This window comes from Mytilus trossulus, chromosome 3, assembly GCF_036588685.1.
Source record: "Mytilus trossulus isolate FHL-02 chromosome 3, PNRI_Mtr1.1.1.hap1, whole genome shotgun sequence".
Taxonomy (NCBI): Eukaryota; Metazoa; Mollusca; class Bivalvia; order Mytilida; family Mytilidae; genus Mytilus; species Mytilus trossulus.
In genome coordinates, this window is record NC_086375.1 from 91,530,880 (window position 1) to 91,552,756 (window position 21,877).

Consider the following 21,877-nt stretch of genomic DNA (forward strand, 5'->3'; position numbering starts at 1 on the left):
CACACTACACTTCACTTCACACAAGCAAACCTATACTACACTTGACACTAGCAATGGTTACTTGTAAACACACACTACACTTCACTTCACACAAGCAAACCTATACTACACTTGACACTAGCAATGGTTACCTGTAAACACACACTACACTTCACTTCACACAAGCAAACCTATACTACACTTGACACTAGCAATGGTTACTTGTAAACACACACTACTCTTCACTTCACACAAGCAAACCTATACTACACTTGACACTAGCAATGGTTACTTGTAAACACACACTACACTTCACTTCACACAAGCAAACCTATACTACACTTGACACTAGCAATGGTTACTTGTAAACACACACTACTCTTCACTTCACACAAGCAAACCTATACTACACTTGACACTAGCAATGGTTACTTGTAAACACACACTACACTTCACTTCACACAAGCAAACCTATACTACACTTTACACTAGCAATGGTTACTTGTAAACACACACTACACTTCACTTCACACAATCAAACATATACTACACTTTACACTAGCAATGGTTACTTGTAAACACACACTACTCTTCACTTCACACAAGCAAACCTATACTACACTTGACACTAGCAATGGTTACTTGTAAACACACACTACACTTCACTTCACACAAGCAAACCTATACTACACTTTACACTAGCAATGGTTACTTGTAAACACACACTACACTTCACTTCACACAAGCAAACCTATACTACACTTGACACTAGCAATGGTTACTTGTAAACACACACTACACTTCACTTCACACAAGCAAACCTATACTACACTTGACACTAGCAATGGTTACTTGTAAACACACACTACACTTCACTTCACACAAGCAAACCTATACTACACTTGACACTAGCAATGGTTACTTGTAAACACACACTACACTTCACTTCACACAAGCAAACCTATACTACACTTGACACTAGCAATGGTTACTTGTAAACACACACTACACTTCACTTCACACAAGCAAACCTATACTACACTTGACACTAGCAATGGTTACTTGTAAACACACACTACACTTCACTTCACACAAGCAAACATATACTACACTTCACACTAGCATTTGCTACCAGTAAACAGTTAACAGTGCATTTAGATGTGCAAGAATAATTTGTTTTCATGTCTCATGAACCCCCTTATCAACTTTTGTGTTATTATGATTTGTTTATTTCCCACTTACCAAACTGACAGCTATCTCCTGTCCAACCGTCAGCACAGTTACAGATATAAGATCCGTTCGTATTCTTGCACATTCCATTGTTTAGACATGTGATCAGCTTGCATTCATCGTCATCTACAACAGACATAATGAAATTACTAGAGAATCATTAGATTCCATGGCGATAAAATTTTGTGGTTTTGTCTTTTACTTCAATTTCATGGGTATTACTTTTTAGTGTATTGAGGTATGTAAAAGTAAAATTCTTTGTAGGTTATGAACTTTGTTTGAATTTTTTGTGTCTTTCATAAGGATTCACTTTTGTGTATTCAGTAAATGAAAGTAATATTCTATGTATGTTATAAAAGTTTCAACTTTTGAGCCAGGTGAGCAAAAAATTAGAAACAACAAATTGAACCAATAGAATTTTGAAAGCACAAAATTAATGATTAATATAAAGTTTTGTAACAATGATTCAATGAAACCCACCCTGATTCATTTTATTTACATCTGACTTACCAATACCACAATGTTTACAAACACTTAATTCATTTTATTTAAATCTGACTTACCAATACCACAATGTTTACCAGTCCATCCTTTAGCACAGTCACACCTATAGGAACCTTCCATTTCTATACAATTTCCACCATTCTTACAGATATTTGGGAATAAAATACATTCCTTTTTATCTGAAAACAATAGAAAAAACATTTATTGCATGTCCATATCTATCCTATAACAATATTCAATATGAATTCCAGCTCTTTAGTAAGCAGGTATAAAATACCCATATATGCTTTCAGTAAATTTTTATACCAATATAAATACTGTGAATATAAAAAAGCATGTAAGCATGTTTTTCTAGCTGTCAAATAAATGACAGTTGATTTCTTGTGAATATGCACATCTACATGTTAAGTTCTTATTATCTACAAAGTTTCATTAAATTTTTCACAGTAGTTTCAGAGGAGTCGAGATGACAATTTGTTGAAGTAGTATATTGAGGTCAAAACTCTAAGTTCAAAGGGTCATAACTCCTAGACATACAATTAAATTATAATTTCCTGTCAATATTCACATCTAACATTAATATGCACATCTACAAAGCAAGTGGTTATCAACTACAAAGTTTCATGAATTTTGTTGTCTGGATTCAGAGGAGTTGCAATGACAAGAACAAGATTGACAGACAGACAGGACTGACAGATGGACAGATAGTCAAATATATATTAGTAGACAGAACAGAGTTCCATTGGGTATATCAACAACAAATTTCCTTTGTTAAAGTTTATTTCATAATCATAATATAGTTGTTTCATGACATTCATCAATTTATTTCATGTGTCATCCGAAAGAATGATGTTCTTCTTATCCTTCCATGATAGTACACAAGTTTATTTCAAAATGAACAATACCGAACTCTTCACATACAGGTGTGATAGCACCAATACATGGTACGTCACATCCAGTTGTATACAAGAGTACGTCTAAAAAAATATTCCCTTGCACTTAATTTTTCTGAGTCATTAACAAGTATGTTAGGTGTCTGAATGCATCATTCTTTTTTTATTTGATGGTCTTGAGAAATAATTTGAAAAGTTAAGGTTACATAGTTACCAAAGCTAGTAACCAATAAATACCAGAGTAAAAATTGGGTTGTTTACTTCCGGTAATGGTTACTTTCTTATATACAATGAAATGTAGTGTGAAATTTTCACTATAGCACTGGAAAGGATTAAGGGCATACGATACAGTTTTGATCCTGCATTTACAAGTTCATGAAAATTTGCATATAGGCTATTTTTTACCTGATTAAATCAAATATGTAATAAAAAATATACCTTCATGTGCTACTTTTTGAGTAAAATAAGGTCGAAATTTTGTATATTTGCTCAAAATTCAGATTTGTGGCCGTAATTTCTTTTTTGCAATAAAGACATAACTTTTTTGTTATAAAATATAAACACAAATTTTTTGGGGGTTAAATAATCGGTAATTTTTGTATTTTATAAATATCCTAAAAAAATATGCAATTTTTTATTCAGAAAGAACTCATATTTATCAAATGTTCATGAATTGAGGAAAAAATGTAATTTTTTACTGCATGTTTATCAAAATTAAAAAAAATCCTCTATTTACAGTTTTATACAATTTGGATCACATAATCTCCCTGCAAAATGAAACAAAATGCCGCTTTGAAAAATATGGGTCCATGAACTCGTTTTCAAATTAAACCAGTTTGAATGATAAAAATCAGTCGAAAAAAACATCTTTTCCCGATATGTCACACTTTGACGTCGCGAAAATAACAAATTACGTTAGCAACGTCATTACCTTCCCTGTAACTGTATCGTATGCCCTTAAAGTCTATTCATGCAAAGTATTTCTTTGGTTGAAACAAAGGTAAAAATTGTACATTTTTTAAAAATAAGTGTCAATTAACAAAGACTTATAGGGCTAAATCAATGGTGGTATTACAGCTACATCTTCACAGAAACATATGTAATTTCCTATTTTCTCTTACCTGTAGTGCAAAATGCTCCTTCCCATCCTTCTGTGCAGAAACATGTGTAACTTCCCATATTGTTAACGCAGGATCCTCCATTAAAACACGGATTGGTTGCAGCGAAACACTCATTTACATCTAGGACAAACAAAATATCTTTTTAAATCTACACAACAGAACAGTCCTTTTGTGTCTAAACAACAGTGCAAGGTTATGGGTAAAATCATTTGAGGCTTAGAAAATCAATGCAAGAAATGAAAATATACAATACAAAAAAATATGCAATAATAAAAAGTACAAATAAACAGCTAAAGCAGTAGTGTGTGATCATTTTCTCCAACCTATTAATTACTCAGCTGTTGATCTTTTAATGACTTAAATCCAATGACAAGTTTAAACATAATCAAAGCCTGAAAGGCTGTAAAAGCAATTGCTGCCATGTTTATGTTTTGGGGACTTTTTTTTCATCCACATATATTTAAGAATTAAACATGACAGGAGTGTTGTCTAGTGAGAATTAAGAAGGTTTTAACTTTATATCAATTAAAGACTTTAGCAGAAAGTCATTTTTAATATGTTTTATATTTTACAAGGAGACAACACGTTTACCAGGCTAAAGTTGGGGTCAAATATACATGTGCTGAAACATATATTAACTCCAAGAGAAATTATAATGGATTATCCCCTAGTAGTGTTTGTAACTGGGCAATAATTTCCTTTATTGATTTAATTTTCATAATTAATTTAAATTTAACACTTCAGTAAAAACATTTCAACTTTCAAGACGCAAATGTTGAAAAACGGGAAAGAAACAACATATTTTACAAGACATAAACATGTAAAAAATAAATATATATTTCAGCTGACTAAAAATATTTTCATAATGTTACTTTGTCATCATTTCTTAAAAACTAAGTCCCAAACATTATTGCTCAGTTGATATGTGTCATCCTCATGCGGTACGAGATAACTATAATTCTCGTGCAATCCCGAAAAGAGGGGCCATCACAGACAAACATGACACATATGATTAAATCGTCATTAAACGAACAAGAACAAACAGCTCTAAGTTGCTTTGATATTTATCCAATTTTCAGGAAACATTGTGAAAATGATCTTCAATATTTCGAAAACATGTGAAATAAAATTGCAAAACACGGTGGACCGTCGAGGGTCAACAAACGTAGTAGACTCGTCCATTGGAAAGACGAGGATAATGGTTTTATCATTTGTCATGCATACCCAGTTTTGAATATATGATATCCAAAAAGGATGTACTTTTTTTAATCTATGAAACTAGAAAATTCCAAATTGTAAATATCTCTTCATCTGGACTTAATTGGCATCTATCACGTTTGGACGGGTCCATTTCATTAGTAAGGTGATCGATAAATCTTACGGAGTTATTACAAAAAAGGAAAACAAACTTATTGTTATGTGTTTTTACCAAGGGTTTCGTTCCTCTAAATTATTTGCGCAAACAAATCAACAAAATAGGTCAGTTAACTTTGTCTATTTTTAGATTACAGGTAATCATTTGACACTACGTATAACCTGATAACATGTGTAGTGATTTTGATTTTACGATAAATTTATGAATGAACGACAATTTTATGAATGAACAAGAGCACCTGACCTCTTTCTTAAAAAAACACCAATTAAACATATAAAACCGTATATTATAAAAGATAATTCAGTCAAATTTTCAATACTAAATCAACAACTGAAATGATTCCATATTTTGTTGAAACATCGTACGAACGGAAAACGGATTCGCAGGTATAAAAATGCATTTTTTTCACTCGGACGTCTATGTTTTTTGATAGTCAAACGGTTGTCCCCCTAAATACAAAAATACATCTACAAGAACGTATGCTGAAAATTCTTAAATCCACTAACGTTTTTCAAAAGTTTCAAGCTATGTATTGCATTAGAAAACATACATTGGTGTTTAAGAATGACAGACCAGGAGCCTGTTTAACAAAATACTATGGCTTGATCTGGGCGGAGTCTCTGATCTGGGTCACAAAGATGGCCATACGCGACGGCATGAAAGCAATTGCTTTAAAAACAGAAATTATCTTCTTGGATATTAAGTCCAGTAAAGATCCATTAATACAGAAGGATGGTCTGTCTGATGAACATACCTATTTATCATTGTAGGTCAAGGATGGTCTGATGAACAATAATTTATCATAGTGGGTAAATCCTCAATATTTGTATATCAGTTTATTAAAATTCAGTCTAAAATATATACACAAATTCATCTGTTGCTCCATAATTGAATTTTTTGAGAAGTAAATTTTACCTATTTGACAATTAACTCCTGACCATCCAGGTGCACATCGACACTGATAGGATCCAGCTAGATTTAGACATTGAGCTCCGTTCATACAGGGATTGTATAAACTACATTCATTTTGATCTGAAACAGGAATCATTAACCATAGAAGTATTACATACAACAATTTTAATTAATCAGATTGTAAATAATACAAAAAACCAAAATTACTTGGAAGAGTGAATATATAAAATTTGCAATCAAACAACAATTTTACTTATGAAGTAGAAAGCAATCAATAGAAAATGTAACAATATATATATGGTAATATCTATGGATTCTTTATCTGAATTAACTAAGGAAATTGTTCACATACATGCATTACACAAGATCATGTTTTTCTCTGACTGTTAATGACATATTTATACTAAATCCATTGAATGGATGTTGGATATGTGCTAATTGATACTTGAGTCTTAGATATATGTTTTTTAGATGTTATTGGCTTTGGACTAGCTGTCAGTAACTGCAAGTACTCAGTGATTAGTACTTAATGTCTGTTCATTTTTTTCTTTAAATAAGGCCGTTAGTTTTCTTGTTTGAATTGTTTTACATTGTCTTACCAGGGCCTTTTATAGCTGACTATGCGGTATGGGCTTTGCTCATTGTTGATGGCCGTAAGGTGACCTATAGTTGTTAATGTTTGTGTCATTTTGGTCTTTTGTGGATAGTTGTCTCATTGGCAATCATACCACATCTTCTTTTTTATATTGTTGTAGGGATGTATTTTGGTGGTTGTTTTTTGTTGCTCTATATCATATTTGCATTTCTTTCATTGTTTTTACACCAATCAACCTATCAGTTTTCTCGTTTGAATTGTTTTACATTAACCGTTTAAGGGCCTTTAAAGCTGACTATGCAGAATGAGTTTTGCTCATTGTTGAAGGCATTATGGTAACCTATAGCTGTTCACTTATATGTCATTCGGTCTCTGGTGAAGAGTTGTCTCATTGGCCTTTAGACCACATCTTCCTATTTCAATATGTGAAAGGCAAAAGTATACAGATTTATTGGGGTTTTTTTTGTAGGGGGGGATAAATTTCTTACCCATCAAACAGTTGTCCCCTGTCCATCCACTAGGACATCTGCAGTAGTAAGATCCATAGCTGTTTATACAGGTTCCATTGTTCATGCAAGGATTTACCAAACATTCATCAATATCTGAAGTAGAAAATTATCTATGTTGTAATACTATGACTGACTGAGGTAGAATATTATCTATGTTGTAATACTATGACTGACTGAGGTAGAACATTATCTGTGTTGTAATACTATGACTGACTGAGGTAGAACATTATCTATGTTGTAATACTATGACTGACTGAGGTAGAACATTATCTATGTTTTAATACTATGACTGACTGAAGTAGAACATTATCTATGTTGTAATACTATGACTGACTGAGGTAGAACATTATCTATGTTGTAATACTATGACTGACTGAGGTAGAACATTATCTATGTTGTAATACTATGACTGACTGAGGTAGAACATTATCTATGTTGTAATACTATGACTGACTGAAGTAGAACATTATCTATGTTGTAATACTATGACTGACTGAAGTAGAACATTATCTATGTTGTAATACTATGACTGACTGAGGTAGAACATTATCTATGTTTTAATACTATGACTGACTGAAGTAGAACATTATCTATGTTGTGATAATATGACTGACTGAAGTAGAACATTATCTATGTTTTAATACTATGACTGACTGAAGTAGAACATTATCTATGTTGTGATACTATGACTGACTGAAGTAGAACATTATCTATGTTGTAATACTATGACTGACTAAAGTAGAACATTATCTATGTTGTAATACTATGACTGACTGAGGTAGAACATTATCTATGTTTTAATACTATGACTGACTGAAGTAGAACATTATCTATGTTGTAATACTATGACTGACTGAAGTAGAACGTTATCTATGTTGTAATACTATGACTGACTGAGGTAGAACATTATCTATGTTTTAATACTATGACTGACTGAAGTAGAACATTATCTATGTTGTGATACTATGACTGACTGAAGTAGAACGTTATCTATGTTGTAATACTATGACTGACTGAGGTAGAACATTATCTATGTTTTAATACTATGACTGACTGAAGTACAACGTTATCTATGTTGTGATACTATGACTGACTGAAGTAGAACGTTATCTATGTTGTAATACTATGACTGACTGAAGTAGAACATTATCTATGTTGTGATACTATGACTGACTGAAGTAGAACATTATCTATGTTGAAATACTATGACTGACTGAGGTAGAACATTATCTAAGTTTTAATACTATGACTGACTGAAGTAGAACATTATCTATGTTGTGATACTATGACTGACTGAAGTAGAACATTATCTATGTTGTGATACTATGACTGACTGAAGTAGAACGTTATCTATGTTGTAATACTATGACTGACTGAAGTAGAACGTTATCTATGTTGTAATACTATGACTGACTGAAGTAGAACATTATCTATGTTGTAAGTCTATGACTGACTGAAGTAGAACATTACCTATGTTGTAATACTATGACTGACTGAAGTAGAACGTTATCTATGTTGTAATACTATGACTGACTGAAGTAGAACATTACCTATGTTGTAAGTCTATGACTGACTGAAGTAGAACATTATCTATGTTGTAAGACTATGACTGACTGAAGTAGAACGTTATCTATGTTGTAATACTATGACTGACTGAAGTAGAACATTATCTATGTTGTAATACTATGACTGACTGAAGTAGAACATTATCTATGTTGTGATACTATGACTGACTGAAGTAGAACATTATCTATGTTGTGATACTATGACTGACTGAAGTAGAACGTTATCTATGTTGTAATACTATGACTGACTGAAGTAGAACGTTATCTATGTTGTAATACTATGACTGACTGAGGTAGAACATTATCTATGTTGTAATACTATGACTGACTGAAGTAGAACGTTATTTATGTTGTAATACTATGACTGACTGAAGTAGAACATTATCTATGTTGTAATACTATGACTGACTGAAGTAGAACATTATCTATGTTATAATACTATGACTGACTGAATAAACTTATCAAAATAGGTGCTCTCCTTAATTGATCATTAATGCAAAAAGAAATTATCAGAGGTTGTAAAATGAAAACTGATAAAATCTTAATCAATTTTAGATAAATTCTACAACATTAAAAGAAAGCTGTACACATGGTAATTTTACAGTGTCATTCAAGGAGAATTTCTGTGGTGTTACTAAATTAAATCATGCTCTCCCCTATCACATAAACTTCAATAATGAGAGAAACTGCACCCACATTTAACTTATAGATTTATCTTTCTGTAATATTAAATATAATCATGGACAATACAAGCTTTAGCAAATAATAATAAACTGCTACCAAGTATGAAATCATACTGACCAACATCACACCGGGGACCAGTCCATCCAGGTTTACAGAAACACTGGTACCATCCAAGTGTATTCAAGCAGGTGCCCTCATGAAGACAGGGATTAAATACACAGTCATCAACATCTAAAAAAAATAAAGGCAAGGTTTAAAAGGATTTTTTTTATAATTTTGATTAATAAAAATAACTGTTATCATAAATATAGCAATTTCAAATTAATAATTAGAACACGCTTCTAGAAAACTGTTTAATCAACGAGAGAATTTTTTATGTTAATTATCACTGGCAACACCAGAATGGCTCAACCATGGGATAGGTAAATGTATCATCAAATAACAAAAGTAACTGATTCTATTTTCAATTGTGAGTTACAATATTTCTCCTCTAAATCTCCATTGATGGAAGAAGAATATACCATATTCATAAAAATACCTACCAACCATACATGTATTTCCTGTCCATCCTTGTGGACAGATACATTGAAATGACCCTCTGGTATTAAGACATGTTCCTCCATTCATGCATGGGGCATTTAACTGTGTGCATTCGTTCAGATCTGAAAATATTAAATACAAAAATAGGAAATTCATTCAATGACAATTTCAAGCATGTTTAAAAGAATTGACAGTGTCTTGCATTCAATCTCTACTAATGTCTTTTATTATTCCCATGGACTTTCTTACAAACATTTCTAAGACTAAGAGATGTTTTAGTTGGATGGGTAAACTAGATGGGTTCCTACACCCAATTTGGTTGTTGACCAACCAGCTATTAATTCGACATCTCGATTAATTAAATGTAAACAAATTACACAAGTGTAAGCTGTCTTTTTAAATAATGAGGGTTTATGCATCTTATGAAATTGCATACTCAATTTTGAAACTTTACAAAAATAATTGTTTTCAGCTTCTACTTTTCTTAAATCTAATTTTCTGAACTAGTTGGGACATGAAGTGATGGTTATTGAAAGTTCAATTTTGTTTAAATGCCATTATTATGAATCTTAATGACATCCAAATAGATAATGCATGTGATGTGTCCAACCTTACCATGTAGCCATACAGTGATTTCACAAATTACCTGTTTCACAGTCTTTCCCTGTCCAGCCAGGTGGGCACATACAAACATAAGACCCCTCAATATTATTACAGGTTCCCCCATTTCTACAGGGTCTGTACAGTGAACACTCATTAGTATCTGAAATAAAATTTAATACCAGTTATTGCATTCATTAATGTTACAATATCTAATCTAACTTGGATCATTTAAGAGTTTATTAACACAAAAATGCCAAGAATTTAGCATGTTATGAAATAAAAGAATAGTTATTTTTAGAATAGCCTGTAGCCATAGGTCTGCTACAGGCTATTCTAAAAATAACTATTCTTCCAGTGATAGTGATTGTTTGTTGTGATGTTACACTATCATTTCAGGTTCATGTGAAGGTTGGCACCTGTTAAAGTATTTAACCAAGCTGCATTTGTTTGCACCTGTCCTAAGTCAGGAACCTGTTGGATAGTGGTAGTCGTTTGTTGATGTGGTTCATATGTGTTTTTTTGTTTTTTATATAGATTAGAACATTGGTTTTCCTGTTTGAATGATTTTACATAAGTCCTTTTTGGGGCCCTCTATAATTTGCTGTTCGCTGAGTACCAAGGCTCTGTGTTGAAGGCTGTATTTCAACCTATAATGGTTTACCTTTTACAAATCGTGACTTGCATGGAGTGTTGTCTAATTGGCCCTCATACCACATCTTCTGATATATAGTGTAGGAATAAATTTACTTATTATAATAAGCTATAAAATGAATATTAGAAACACTGTACTAACCAGTTTCACAACTATCCCCGTTCCATGCTATTGGACACTGACATACATAAGATCCATCTGTGTTAATACAAGTTCCATTATGTAAACATACGCTGACCGCCAAAGAACACTCGTCAATGTCTAAAATGAAAATTTCAATTGTCATACAATGTCTAAAAAAAACATCTTACATTTCACACAAAGTCTAAAAATAACATATCATTTACTACACTAATGTCTGAAAATAAACATCTTACTTATCACACAACTTTCTAAAAATAAACATCTTAATTATCACATCAATGTCTAAAAATAAACATCTTAATTATCACATCACTGTTTAAAAATAAACATCTTAATTATCACATCAATGTCTAAAAATAAACATCTTACTTATAACTTACCATCAGCACAGATAGGACCCTGGTAACCTTTCTTACATTGACAGTTGTATGAGCCTAGGGTGTTGTAACAGGTTCCTCCATGAAGACAAGGGATAGTTATAGCCTTACATTCATCTACATCTAAAATCAAATAAATATTTTGTTATGTTCATGAACAGCATCTGGTAAAATATATCGGAACTACAAATTGTTTCTGGTTTTTTTCCCATCATAATTTGTTGCTGAAATATTTAATATAGAATATTTGCTGAAGGTAACCTTATTCTGTATATTATTCTACTTTCCAAACAGTTCTTTCTGCAATATTACTAACACTTTTCTAAAGATATTAAAGGAGCAGAGAAAATAAATTTTCAACCAGCATTTAGAAACTTTAGAAATTTATTGAGTATGACAATACTAACCTATGTTGCAGTTTTTACCATTCCAAGCCAATGGACATTGACAGAAATAAGAACCAACTCTATTGATACATGAAGCTCCGTTCATGCAGGGATTGACATTGGACTGACATTCGTTGATATCAAACTGGCAGAAGTTTCCAGTGACACCTTGTGGACAGATACAATTAAATCCAACATCAGTATCAACACATGTACCTCCATTAACACATGGTCTTGTCAAACATTCATCAATACCTGTAATTAGAGTCAGGGGTTAAAACATGAGAGTTATTAATTAACAAAGGTACCTCCATTAACACATGGTCTTGTCAAACATTCATTAATACCTGTTATTAAATACAGTATAAGCATGAGGTTTATTTAGAGTACCTGACAGCCATTAGAAAGAGTGTATGTAACAACTAACTTACTGTATTTGTATAATTTTAAACAATATTATTCCATTTACATTAAATCAAATTTGTTATCTGTAAAACAGTTTAAATTGAACGAGATGACAATAAGCGCCTACCTATTTCACAATTGTTTCCCGTTCTCCCTGGTGGACAATCACAGTAGTAACTTCCAAAAGTTTCCGTACACTTGCCACCGTACTCACAGATAGGAGTCACATCCTTACATTCAAGATAATCTAAAAATAGGTATAGTACATGTATTACTTAAATATCTCAGTAAAATTGTAAACCAGTATAAAGCAAGTTAAGATGCATTTTATTAATACAATGAATAATTATATAACCTTATTGTCCTGAAAATGCTTGAACATTGGCCACTGGACATGAGGCAAACAACAATCTATCATATTAAGGAATACAAGAATATTGTGCATGTAATTTGTTCCTACTTCATTGGTTAGAAGTATGTTCTTTTTAAACATGTTCAAGATACAGCAACTTCCTTGCCACTGTTTATTCTCCTATGTAAATTCCTTGCAGCTCATATTAGTTTTAAACTTGAACATATTAAGATTCTGAGGATATTATGAAAGAGAAATAAATGAATTTATCCAAGTATCAAGATACTGTAAGATCCTGATTCTTTGAGCTTTTCTAATTACAGGACAGTGCCTTATATACAAGTCATTTGTTCCATCAATGGACATCCTGAATTTATCTTCCAATTTGTGTCTGACACAGAGAGAAGGCACAGTATTGATCACAACAGTGTAACAGCTTGATTAAACTTAACCAGTAATGGCTCAGAATCTTACCAGCAGAACAGGTAACTCCTGTAAAACCCGGAACACATTCACACCTGAATGATCCATTTACGTTATTACTTACCAGCAGAACAGGTAACTCCTGTAAAACCTGGAACACATTCACACCTGAATGATCCATTCACGTTTATACAGGAAGCTCCATTGGTACATGGGTTGTTGGAACCACATTCATTGAAATCTGGAATTAAAACATCAATTTAGATATCTTAACATATATTTCAACAGCTGATGTAAAACAAAGGGACAACATCATAGGGTAACACAACTGTTTAAACAACTTAAACAATATCAACTGATAAATAAAAACAAAAAGTAAAATTGTTATAAAAAACTTTTATAGCTATTCATTTCAAGTATATTTAAGATTGGGATAAATATTATAATGACTAATTGACTAATAACCAGTTTCACAGTATGTTTAAGATTATAATGACTAATTGACTACCCACCAGTTTCACAGTATGTCCCTGTCCAACCTTGAGCACAGTTACATGTAAATGACCCTGGATGGTTCAGACATGTTCCTCCATGTTTACAAATAATACCAGTCTCACACTCATTCACATCTGAAAATTGTAAATAAAACATTGTTTTAAAGTAATCATTTAAATGGTGGAATATTACACAAATAACTTAAGTTATCACAGTGTGTGTCTTATCCTTTTAGCATGTATTTATATAAGGAACTTCCAAAAAATCTTTTTCTTTGGTAACACAAAGAACTAGGGGACATAACTGTAGATCAAAATCTGGAAAAGCTACCATTTTAGTCTACTTACAAAACTAAAACTAGCTACTAGTTTAATGTTCACAAATATAACAAAAATGTTATTGTTGTTCTAATAAAAGATAACATACCTCTATTACACTGTGGACCCTTCCATCCGGGGGGACACGAACACAGGAAGGATCCAAATGTATTGGTACAGGTCCCTCCATTGTAGCACACAGGTGTTATACCCAAACATTCATTATCATCTGTGAAATAAAATAAAGTAATAATCTAATTTTTTGATATATTTAGTTAGTAAAAAATGATTTATTTTTATTTTAGCCATTTTGTTTTATATATAACAGAACACTTTGAGTCAATGAATTGATCATGAATGACTTGAACTTTTGGTGGAACAGGTGTTCATTTAGAAGTTCAAATTCATATTTCATTAATGATAAGCAAAATCCTTACAACTTAGATCTGAATAGGAATGATAGGGAGTGTACAGGGAATCCACTGTACTCTTGCAGCTCTTGAGGGTGCTCTGTAAAACAGAGGAATTTACGTACATACATACAATACTACCTGACATGTTACCACCTGTTCTTTAATGTCTTAATTCATAGCTATTAATAAAGTGATGGATACTTTGCAATAAATTCTGTGGAAATTTAGCATCAAAACATTGATCATAAAGAAACAATAAACTTTCCTACACACAACAAACTCATGAATCTTTTTTTAGAGCAATGAACATTAAAACTATTGTGAGAATATGTACTTAAGGTACATTGTTTTTGGAAATTGTGAATGCAACTCTGGAAAAATATTGTCCTACAAGCACTTTCGTCATCATGGCAAGATAAAACTCAATACTCGCTCTTTTTTGCCTTTTTTTTAAGACTTAAATTAATATCATCATTTTCTTGTATGACGGAGGATAAAATATTTTGTCCTATAATACCCATTTTTCTTTTCATACAAGACTTCAATACATGTAGCTCATTATAGTTCATTTACTAAAATTTATTCCAATTCTAGATTTCTTTTTTTTTTTATTTGACAACCCAATACAAATGCAAATGTATTGCACAATAAAAGTCAACGTCAGCTTTTTACCGCCATTTAAAAAAAAAAAATATCTGGAAAAGGGCTCTATAACCTATCAATATATCTAGATAATTTTGTTCCTCAACTTTAAATACTTTTCTGTCCTATAGTATAAATTTTCAAGTCTTGATGAATTTTAATTTCACAAAATTACATCCTTAAAGGAGGGTGGTAAAGGGTTATCTTCATGCAACGTGTTTTGTCATTTTTATTTCACTTGCAGCTGTGAAAATGGTTTGTTACTCATCTTGTTTCGTAAAATCGGTAAAAAGATCAACGTGCAAGACATTTTTAACTGTTGTTCATTGTGAAATGGCAATTTTATTTCACATTCTTCCATGTAGATACCCCCGCATTACGACCCTGTTAAAAGGTTGATCAACTAAAGATACCTACCTCCTGAACAATCTTGTCCCGCCCAGCCTGGGAGACAGATACATGTATAAGAACCATCAGTATTGATACAGGAACCATTGTTTATACATGGATTGGTCACACATTCATTTCGATCTGTAAAATAGGTAAAAAAAAAAAATCCTTTATTTAATTAATTCCATGTTCCTTTTTAAAAGACTTGAGAGTTCTTAAAACAAAGCAATTTCTAAATGCATTCAACAGTCGTCATGCTCATATTCTTTATATACATATATTTCTTAAAGCTTGAGTTTAATTAGTTATAAAATATTATATAACATAAGCATCTGTATTTCAAAGTTCATTATTGTTTTTTTGTTTTTTGATTTAAATACTATGGGTTTGATAAATTTTATTGACAATTAAAAGAAGAGTACATGTATTTACATAAACATGCAACTACTACCCTGTTATAAATGACTTGTACACCTCTGATGGTGCTTACGAATATGTTTGGTTTATACAGGTTTTCGGTTTATACAGAATTCTGTTTAGTCAGGTTTCACTGTATGTCCCAGGACATAACACAACTATACCCCCTAAAGCCGAGTAAAGTGTTACTAAACTTACCATCTCCACAAATTGGACCAGTCCGTCCCGGAGGACATATACAATTGTATCCTCCCATAGTGTCCATACAAGATCCACCAAACAAACAAGGAGTTGTTAAGACAGCACATTCATCTGTATCTATAATGATTTAAATACAAGCATACATATAGAAAGTTGTTTAACTGTATACCACCATCTTGGATTGTCAAATATCAGTACATTATCAATCCAATTCTTTGCTTAAGTCTGCAAATTATGAGATAAACCAGCAATTAATGTATACGACTGTTCATTAATGTGTATGACTGTTCATTAATGTGTACGACTGTTCATTAATGTGTATGACTGTTCATTAATGTGTATGACTGTTCATTAATGTGTACGACTGTTCATTAATGTGTACGACTGTTCATTAATTTGTATGACTGTTCATTAATATGTACGACTGTTCATTAATGTGTACGACTGTTCATTAATTTGTGCGACTGTTCATTAATATGTACGACTGTTCATTAATGTGTACAACTGTTCATTCAAAAAGAGAAAATTAAGGGATTTATTGCATAATTTAGACTGTTTTTATCAAATACCAAATATTTGTTTTCGTTCTAATCAGTTTTCAATTATGAATCAATGACCTATTGCAATCTATCTATGAAACCAAGACACCTCCCTTTTAAACTGTTGATCAGTTTGGCCATGCAATCTATTAAGGAAATTAAAACACCCTCCCGTTCAATCTTAAGTGCTTTAGTATACCCAATCCAATAGCTTGTTGTGACTTACTTATTGTGCAGTTTTGTCCGTGCCATCCCTCGTTACAAAGACAGGTATATGATCCTGGTGTGTTGTAACACTTGGCACCATTTTTACAGGGATTGTTGGAACATTCATCACGTTCTAAAAATAGAAGAAAAGTATAAATTTTAGCAACATCCTTTTAACTTAGAAAGTCATTAAGCATATACAATTTGTTTAATTTTACTAAAAAAAAGAAGAAAAGATAACTGCAGAATAAATTACATATAAGAAGTTACCAAAATTAATGGACTTTTTTCAACATTTTATTTAAGGGTATTCCTATGTAAATAAACAAATAAAACAAGTACAACTCTATTTATGAAAAATATGTTACTATATAAAACGATTTATATATGAAATGATCAGCTTACCAAAAACACAATTGTTGCCATAATAACCCGGTCTACACAAACATTCATAGAAGCCTGGTCTGTTGATACAAGAAGCTCCATTTTGACATGGCATACTTGAACATTCATTGTAATCTAAAAAAAATAATTCAACAAATATAAAATCAATTATCTGTGTTGTGTACAATATCATTAAATATTTACTGACTTTTTTGTATGGTTCCAAATGCATCATATACTACTACTACTACTACTACTACTACTACTCTAATTTTCTCTTTCATTTCATAGTTGACACTTCATCAAAACATAATTTAGACTCCACAAATTGTATAAATAACTGTCTGCTTTGTTGAAGACCCTATGTTGACTTCTGGAGGTTTATTAGTTTTTTTGTATTGTTTGCTTGCTGCCTCATTGACATACACCCAAATCTACTTTTAATACAAATGTTAATATATATCAGTCTATTTTTTATGTAGAAGTGAAATAACCAGATTCCATAATATATGGAAAATTAAATTTACACAGAAAATATCTTCAATGAATAAATATAAAAAAGAAGATGTGGTATGATTGGCAATGAGACAACTATCCACAAATGACCAAAATGACACAAACATTAACAACTATAGGTCACCGTATGGCCTTCAACAATGAGCAAAGCCCATACCGCATAGTCAGCTATAAAAGGCCCTGATAAGACAATGTAAAACAATTCAAACGAGAAAACTAACGGATTATTTACTTTTCCTTAAACAATTAATCAATGGTTGGACGGTTTAAAGCTTTTTCTAAAAACAGCTGAGGATAAATAAATCAAATCACCCTAAAAAAAAATTGTCCAAAGGACATCATTACCCCCTGTCAGTATTAATTTCGTTGTTCACCAATCCATGGGGCATAACCCTTTTTTTTGCATATATATCAATTATTCTAGTTCATAATAAAAATGTGTATTACATTATAAATGTTACCACATCATACCTTAAAACATCAAAACATCCACTTGATACAAGACAATTGGATGGATTTACTGACAAACAGACAGACACACAAACACAATGCCCTTCTTCTAAAGCATAATCTAGACTATAATACTAACCTACGTTACATCTCACACCAGTCCATCCTGGAGGACAGATACACATGTATGACCCAGGTGTGTTGCTGCAGTTGGCATTATTTTCACATGGATTTGTCAGACATTCATTCACATCTAAAAATAAAGGAATAGAATAAGAAATTGAGAATAGTTTCATTACACTACTACTGCTCCTAGGGGCCATATTAGCCAAGTGGTTCAACAGCTGTATCCCTAGCTTGTCAACACTAAGATTCTAACCCTGCATGTGGTATGACTCAAAACTTTATTGTCAAGGATTGCAGGTTTTCTTCTAAAAGGCTGTGCTTCTCTTATATCGCTGGCCACCACAGCAAAGCCAATAAAATGGGGGTGGTGTTAAACATCAACAATTAATCAATCAATCTTTAAGTTACTAAAAACTTTTCTTGATCAAGGCAATGTAATAAGATCCTACGTAAATTTTGGTTACAATAGATTGATCCATCATCTTAAATATGCAGTGCATGTCAGTATTTAACTATAATTAGATATAAAAGTGATGAAATGTTTACCTTCTTTACAGAATGGTCCACTCCTACCATCGGGACAACTACAAACAAAACTTCCGACTGTGTTGACACATGTGGCATCAATGCCACATACATTAGCAAAGCACTCATCTTTGTCTGTAAAATTAAGCATTCATATTAAATATTTCAAAATCTAATGTAAAATGTATATTTCTCACAAGGAAAATTGAATAAAATAGTGAAGAGACAACCTGAATTTATCCTAATAGGTTAGCTTTGAAAGCTCAAGATTTTTAGAAATGAAGAGATTAATAGCTGACTATGTTCAGGATATACACATGGGTAATTTAGAACTAACTAAAACCAAACATTGACCCTGAACTCACCTATCTGACAGTTAACTCCCTCCCAACCAGGAGAACATACACATTGGTAAGAACCAACTAAGTCATTACATTGGGCACCATTCTGACAAGGCTGACGTTCAACACACCACGAGGAAGCTGAAATATAAAGTGTTGATAATATAACATCAATTGAAATGCTACACAATGAATTAACTTAGTACAAAATAAATCTAGCTTGAGTGATCACAACAATTTTTTCTGTCACTTAGAAGTTTTAAATATGAGAAATTAAAATATTCCTCCTAAAATTAAAATTTTACATATTATATTTACCTATGAAGTTTTATATAAAATATCTTATATTCTAATGTCCTTTTGTTATTGCAGTAAAACACAATTTTTCTAGAGATTTTCTAGATTTCCAAAAAATAGTTTTACTTTACTTCAATAAGTTATCATCTATTTTTATTTTGTTAAACAAGAATGTGTTCATAGTACACGGATGCCCCATTGCACTATCATTTTCTATGTTCAGTGGACCGTGAAAATGGGGTCAAAACTTTAATTTGGCATTAAAATTAGAAAGATCATATCATAGGGAACATGTGTACTAAGTTTCAAGTTGATGTAACTTTAACTTCATGAAAAACTACCTTGACCAAAAACTTTAACCTGAACTTTGCACTATCATTTTCTATGTTCAGTGGACCATGAAATTGGGGTCAAAACTATAATTTGGCATGAAAATTAGAAATATCAATGTGTACTAAGTTTCAAGTTGATGTAACTTTAACTTCATGAAAAACTACCTTGACCAAAAACTTTAACCTGAACTTTGCACTATCATTTTCTATGTTCAGTGGACCATGAAATTGGGGTCGAAACTATAATTTGACATGAAAATTAGAAATATCATATCATTGGGAACATGTGTACTAAGTTTCAAGTTGATTGGACTTCAACTTCTTCAAAAACTACCTTGACCAAAAACTTTAACCTGAAGCGAACGGACGCACAGACGGACGAACGAATGAACAAAGGGAGGCACAGACCAGAAAACATAATGCCCCTCTATTATTGTAGGTGGGGCATAAAAAAAAGTTTTGAGAAAAGATACATTAAATTGCAGTTCTTACTGATTTTAATAAGCATTCCTTGAGAATAAGAACAGATTCAATGATACTACATTTACTGGTTCCTTAACAATGTTTCCAATCAATTATGAGCATATGACAAAGAAACATTTGTTACTGGTTCCCTTATAATGTTTCCAATCAGTTATGAGCATATGACAAATAACATTACTTACTGGTTCACTTATAATGTTTCCAATCAGTTATGAGCATATGACAAAGATACATTTGTTACTGGTTCCCTTATAATGTTTCCAATCAGTTATGAGCATATGACAAATAACATTACTTACTGGTTCCACACAGTGTTCCTTTGAAACCAGGAGTACAGGTACAATAGAAGCTACCAAACACATTGTTACAAGTAGCACTATTTAGACAAGGATTAGCTAAGCATTCGTTTTTGTCTACAAAGAGAGAAAGGTTTGTCAGTTTAGAACACAATTAATGAGTAATGTTTTTTTACTTCTTCACATGTGATTCCTTGAATTGCTAAAACTTACTCAATGTGTTTCAAATTTTTGTTATAAAATCAATGATTTTTTTTGTTTATTGTTCTGAAGTGGTTGTAACTGTTTGATGTCCTTTTACTTTCTAAGCTATCAAACATTTTATATTTTTGTCTTTCCATGATTTACTTCAAATTTTTCATTTCAACATCTGATAATATTTATAAAGCTTTTGAAACATTCAAAATGAACCTGTCCATTATAAGATATGTTTTATTCTGTAAGAGGAACAATTTTAACATTTTCATGCATAATTACCTAAATTACAGTTTGGACCTTCAAAACCATCAGGACATGTACAGTAATATGATCCCAAGGTCTCGTAACAAGACCCACCATTCAAACATGGGCCCATCAAACATTCCTTCTTGTCTGAAACAAAATTATATATTAACATAATATCTGGATATAGCATCAGCTTAAATAATTATTACTGGCAAAAGATTAAATTATTCTTTACTGAATAAATATTACGTTTTATCATTTTGCTTTTAAGATACAGGTTGTTGCTCACACAGGTTAAAACACTTCAAAACATTAACTGCAAAAGTTCTTATGGTTTCTACTTGATTTTTTGTGTGTGATAATGTTTCATCTCATGCTTGCTACTCAAGTGATATCTGAAACTTGTGGATGTTCCTTGCTGATAAATCAATATTTACAGAGTGCTTGGATTTTCGTGTTATGACACATGATATTCTGTACAGAAGATTTCTTACCTTCTTGACAATGAACTCCATCAAAGCCAGGTAGACACATACAGTCATAATAGCCCGGATTATCTACACAACTTCCACCGTTCAAACATGGATTATTCACACAATCAGGGATATCTGGGCAAAAAATAGTATATTTGTCATTAAATCATGTTTCTTTTTGTTAATACATGTGTATAGTTTAAAGTAATCCATAAATTTAAAAATACCTACTTTTTATATTGCTAAAACAGAAATGAGTTCTCTTCAATTTCATTTTTTTTTTCACACGTCTTCTTATAACATTTAAAAAATATGATAAATATTGTCACACTATTTTAGT

At 31.8% G+C, this 21,877-nt stretch overlaps 1 protein-coding gene across 7 annotated transcripts in view; it reads right to left on the reverse strand.

Moving 5' to 3' along the window:
• The window catches only part of LOC134712834 (fibrillin-2-like), a 120,671-nt gene that overhangs the window by 68,010 nt on the left and 30,784 nt on the right, over nucleotides 1-21,877 (reverse strand). For all 7 annotated transcript variants that reach the window (XM_063574784.1, XM_063574785.1, XM_063574791.1 and 4 more), the window contains 25 exons: nucleotides 21,559-21,672; nucleotides 21,098-21,211; nucleotides 20,624-20,737; nucleotides 19,237-19,353; nucleotides 18,893-19,006; nucleotides 18,360-18,473; nucleotides 17,276-17,389; nucleotides 16,890-17,003; nucleotides 16,122-16,241; nucleotides 15,534-15,647; nucleotides 14,171-14,290; nucleotides 13,762-13,878; nucleotides 13,374-13,490; nucleotides 12,602-12,721; nucleotides 12,091-12,324; nucleotides 11,687-11,806; nucleotides 11,304-11,423; nucleotides 10,554-10,670; nucleotides 9,910-10,029; nucleotides 9,485-9,598; nucleotides 7,098-7,211; nucleotides 6,018-6,134; nucleotides 3,728-3,847; nucleotides 1,773-1,892; nucleotides 1,222-1,335 (listed from right to left, as the gene is read on the reverse strand). In XM_063574784.1, coding sequence (XP_063430854.1) covers nucleotides 1,222-1,335; nucleotides 1,773-1,892; nucleotides 3,728-3,847; nucleotides 6,018-6,134; nucleotides 7,098-7,211; nucleotides 9,485-9,598; nucleotides 9,910-10,029; nucleotides 10,554-10,670; nucleotides 11,304-11,423; nucleotides 11,687-11,806; nucleotides 12,091-12,324; nucleotides 12,602-12,721; nucleotides 13,374-13,490; nucleotides 13,762-13,878; nucleotides 14,171-14,290; nucleotides 15,534-15,647; nucleotides 16,122-16,241; nucleotides 16,890-17,003; nucleotides 17,276-17,389; nucleotides 18,360-18,473; nucleotides 18,893-19,006; nucleotides 19,237-19,353; nucleotides 20,624-20,737; nucleotides 21,098-21,211; nucleotides 21,559-21,672 — 3,033 coding nt within the window. The remainder of the gene's footprint in view (nucleotides 1-1,221; nucleotides 1,336-1,772; nucleotides 1,893-3,727; nucleotides 3,848-6,017; nucleotides 6,135-7,097; nucleotides 7,212-9,484; nucleotides 9,599-9,909; nucleotides 10,030-10,553; nucleotides 10,671-11,303; nucleotides 11,424-11,686; nucleotides 11,807-12,090; nucleotides 12,325-12,601; nucleotides 12,722-13,373; nucleotides 13,491-13,761; nucleotides 13,879-14,170; nucleotides 14,291-15,533; nucleotides 15,648-16,121; nucleotides 16,242-16,889; nucleotides 17,004-17,275; nucleotides 17,390-18,359; nucleotides 18,474-18,892; nucleotides 19,007-19,236; nucleotides 19,354-20,623; nucleotides 20,738-21,097; nucleotides 21,212-21,558; nucleotides 21,673-21,877) is intronic.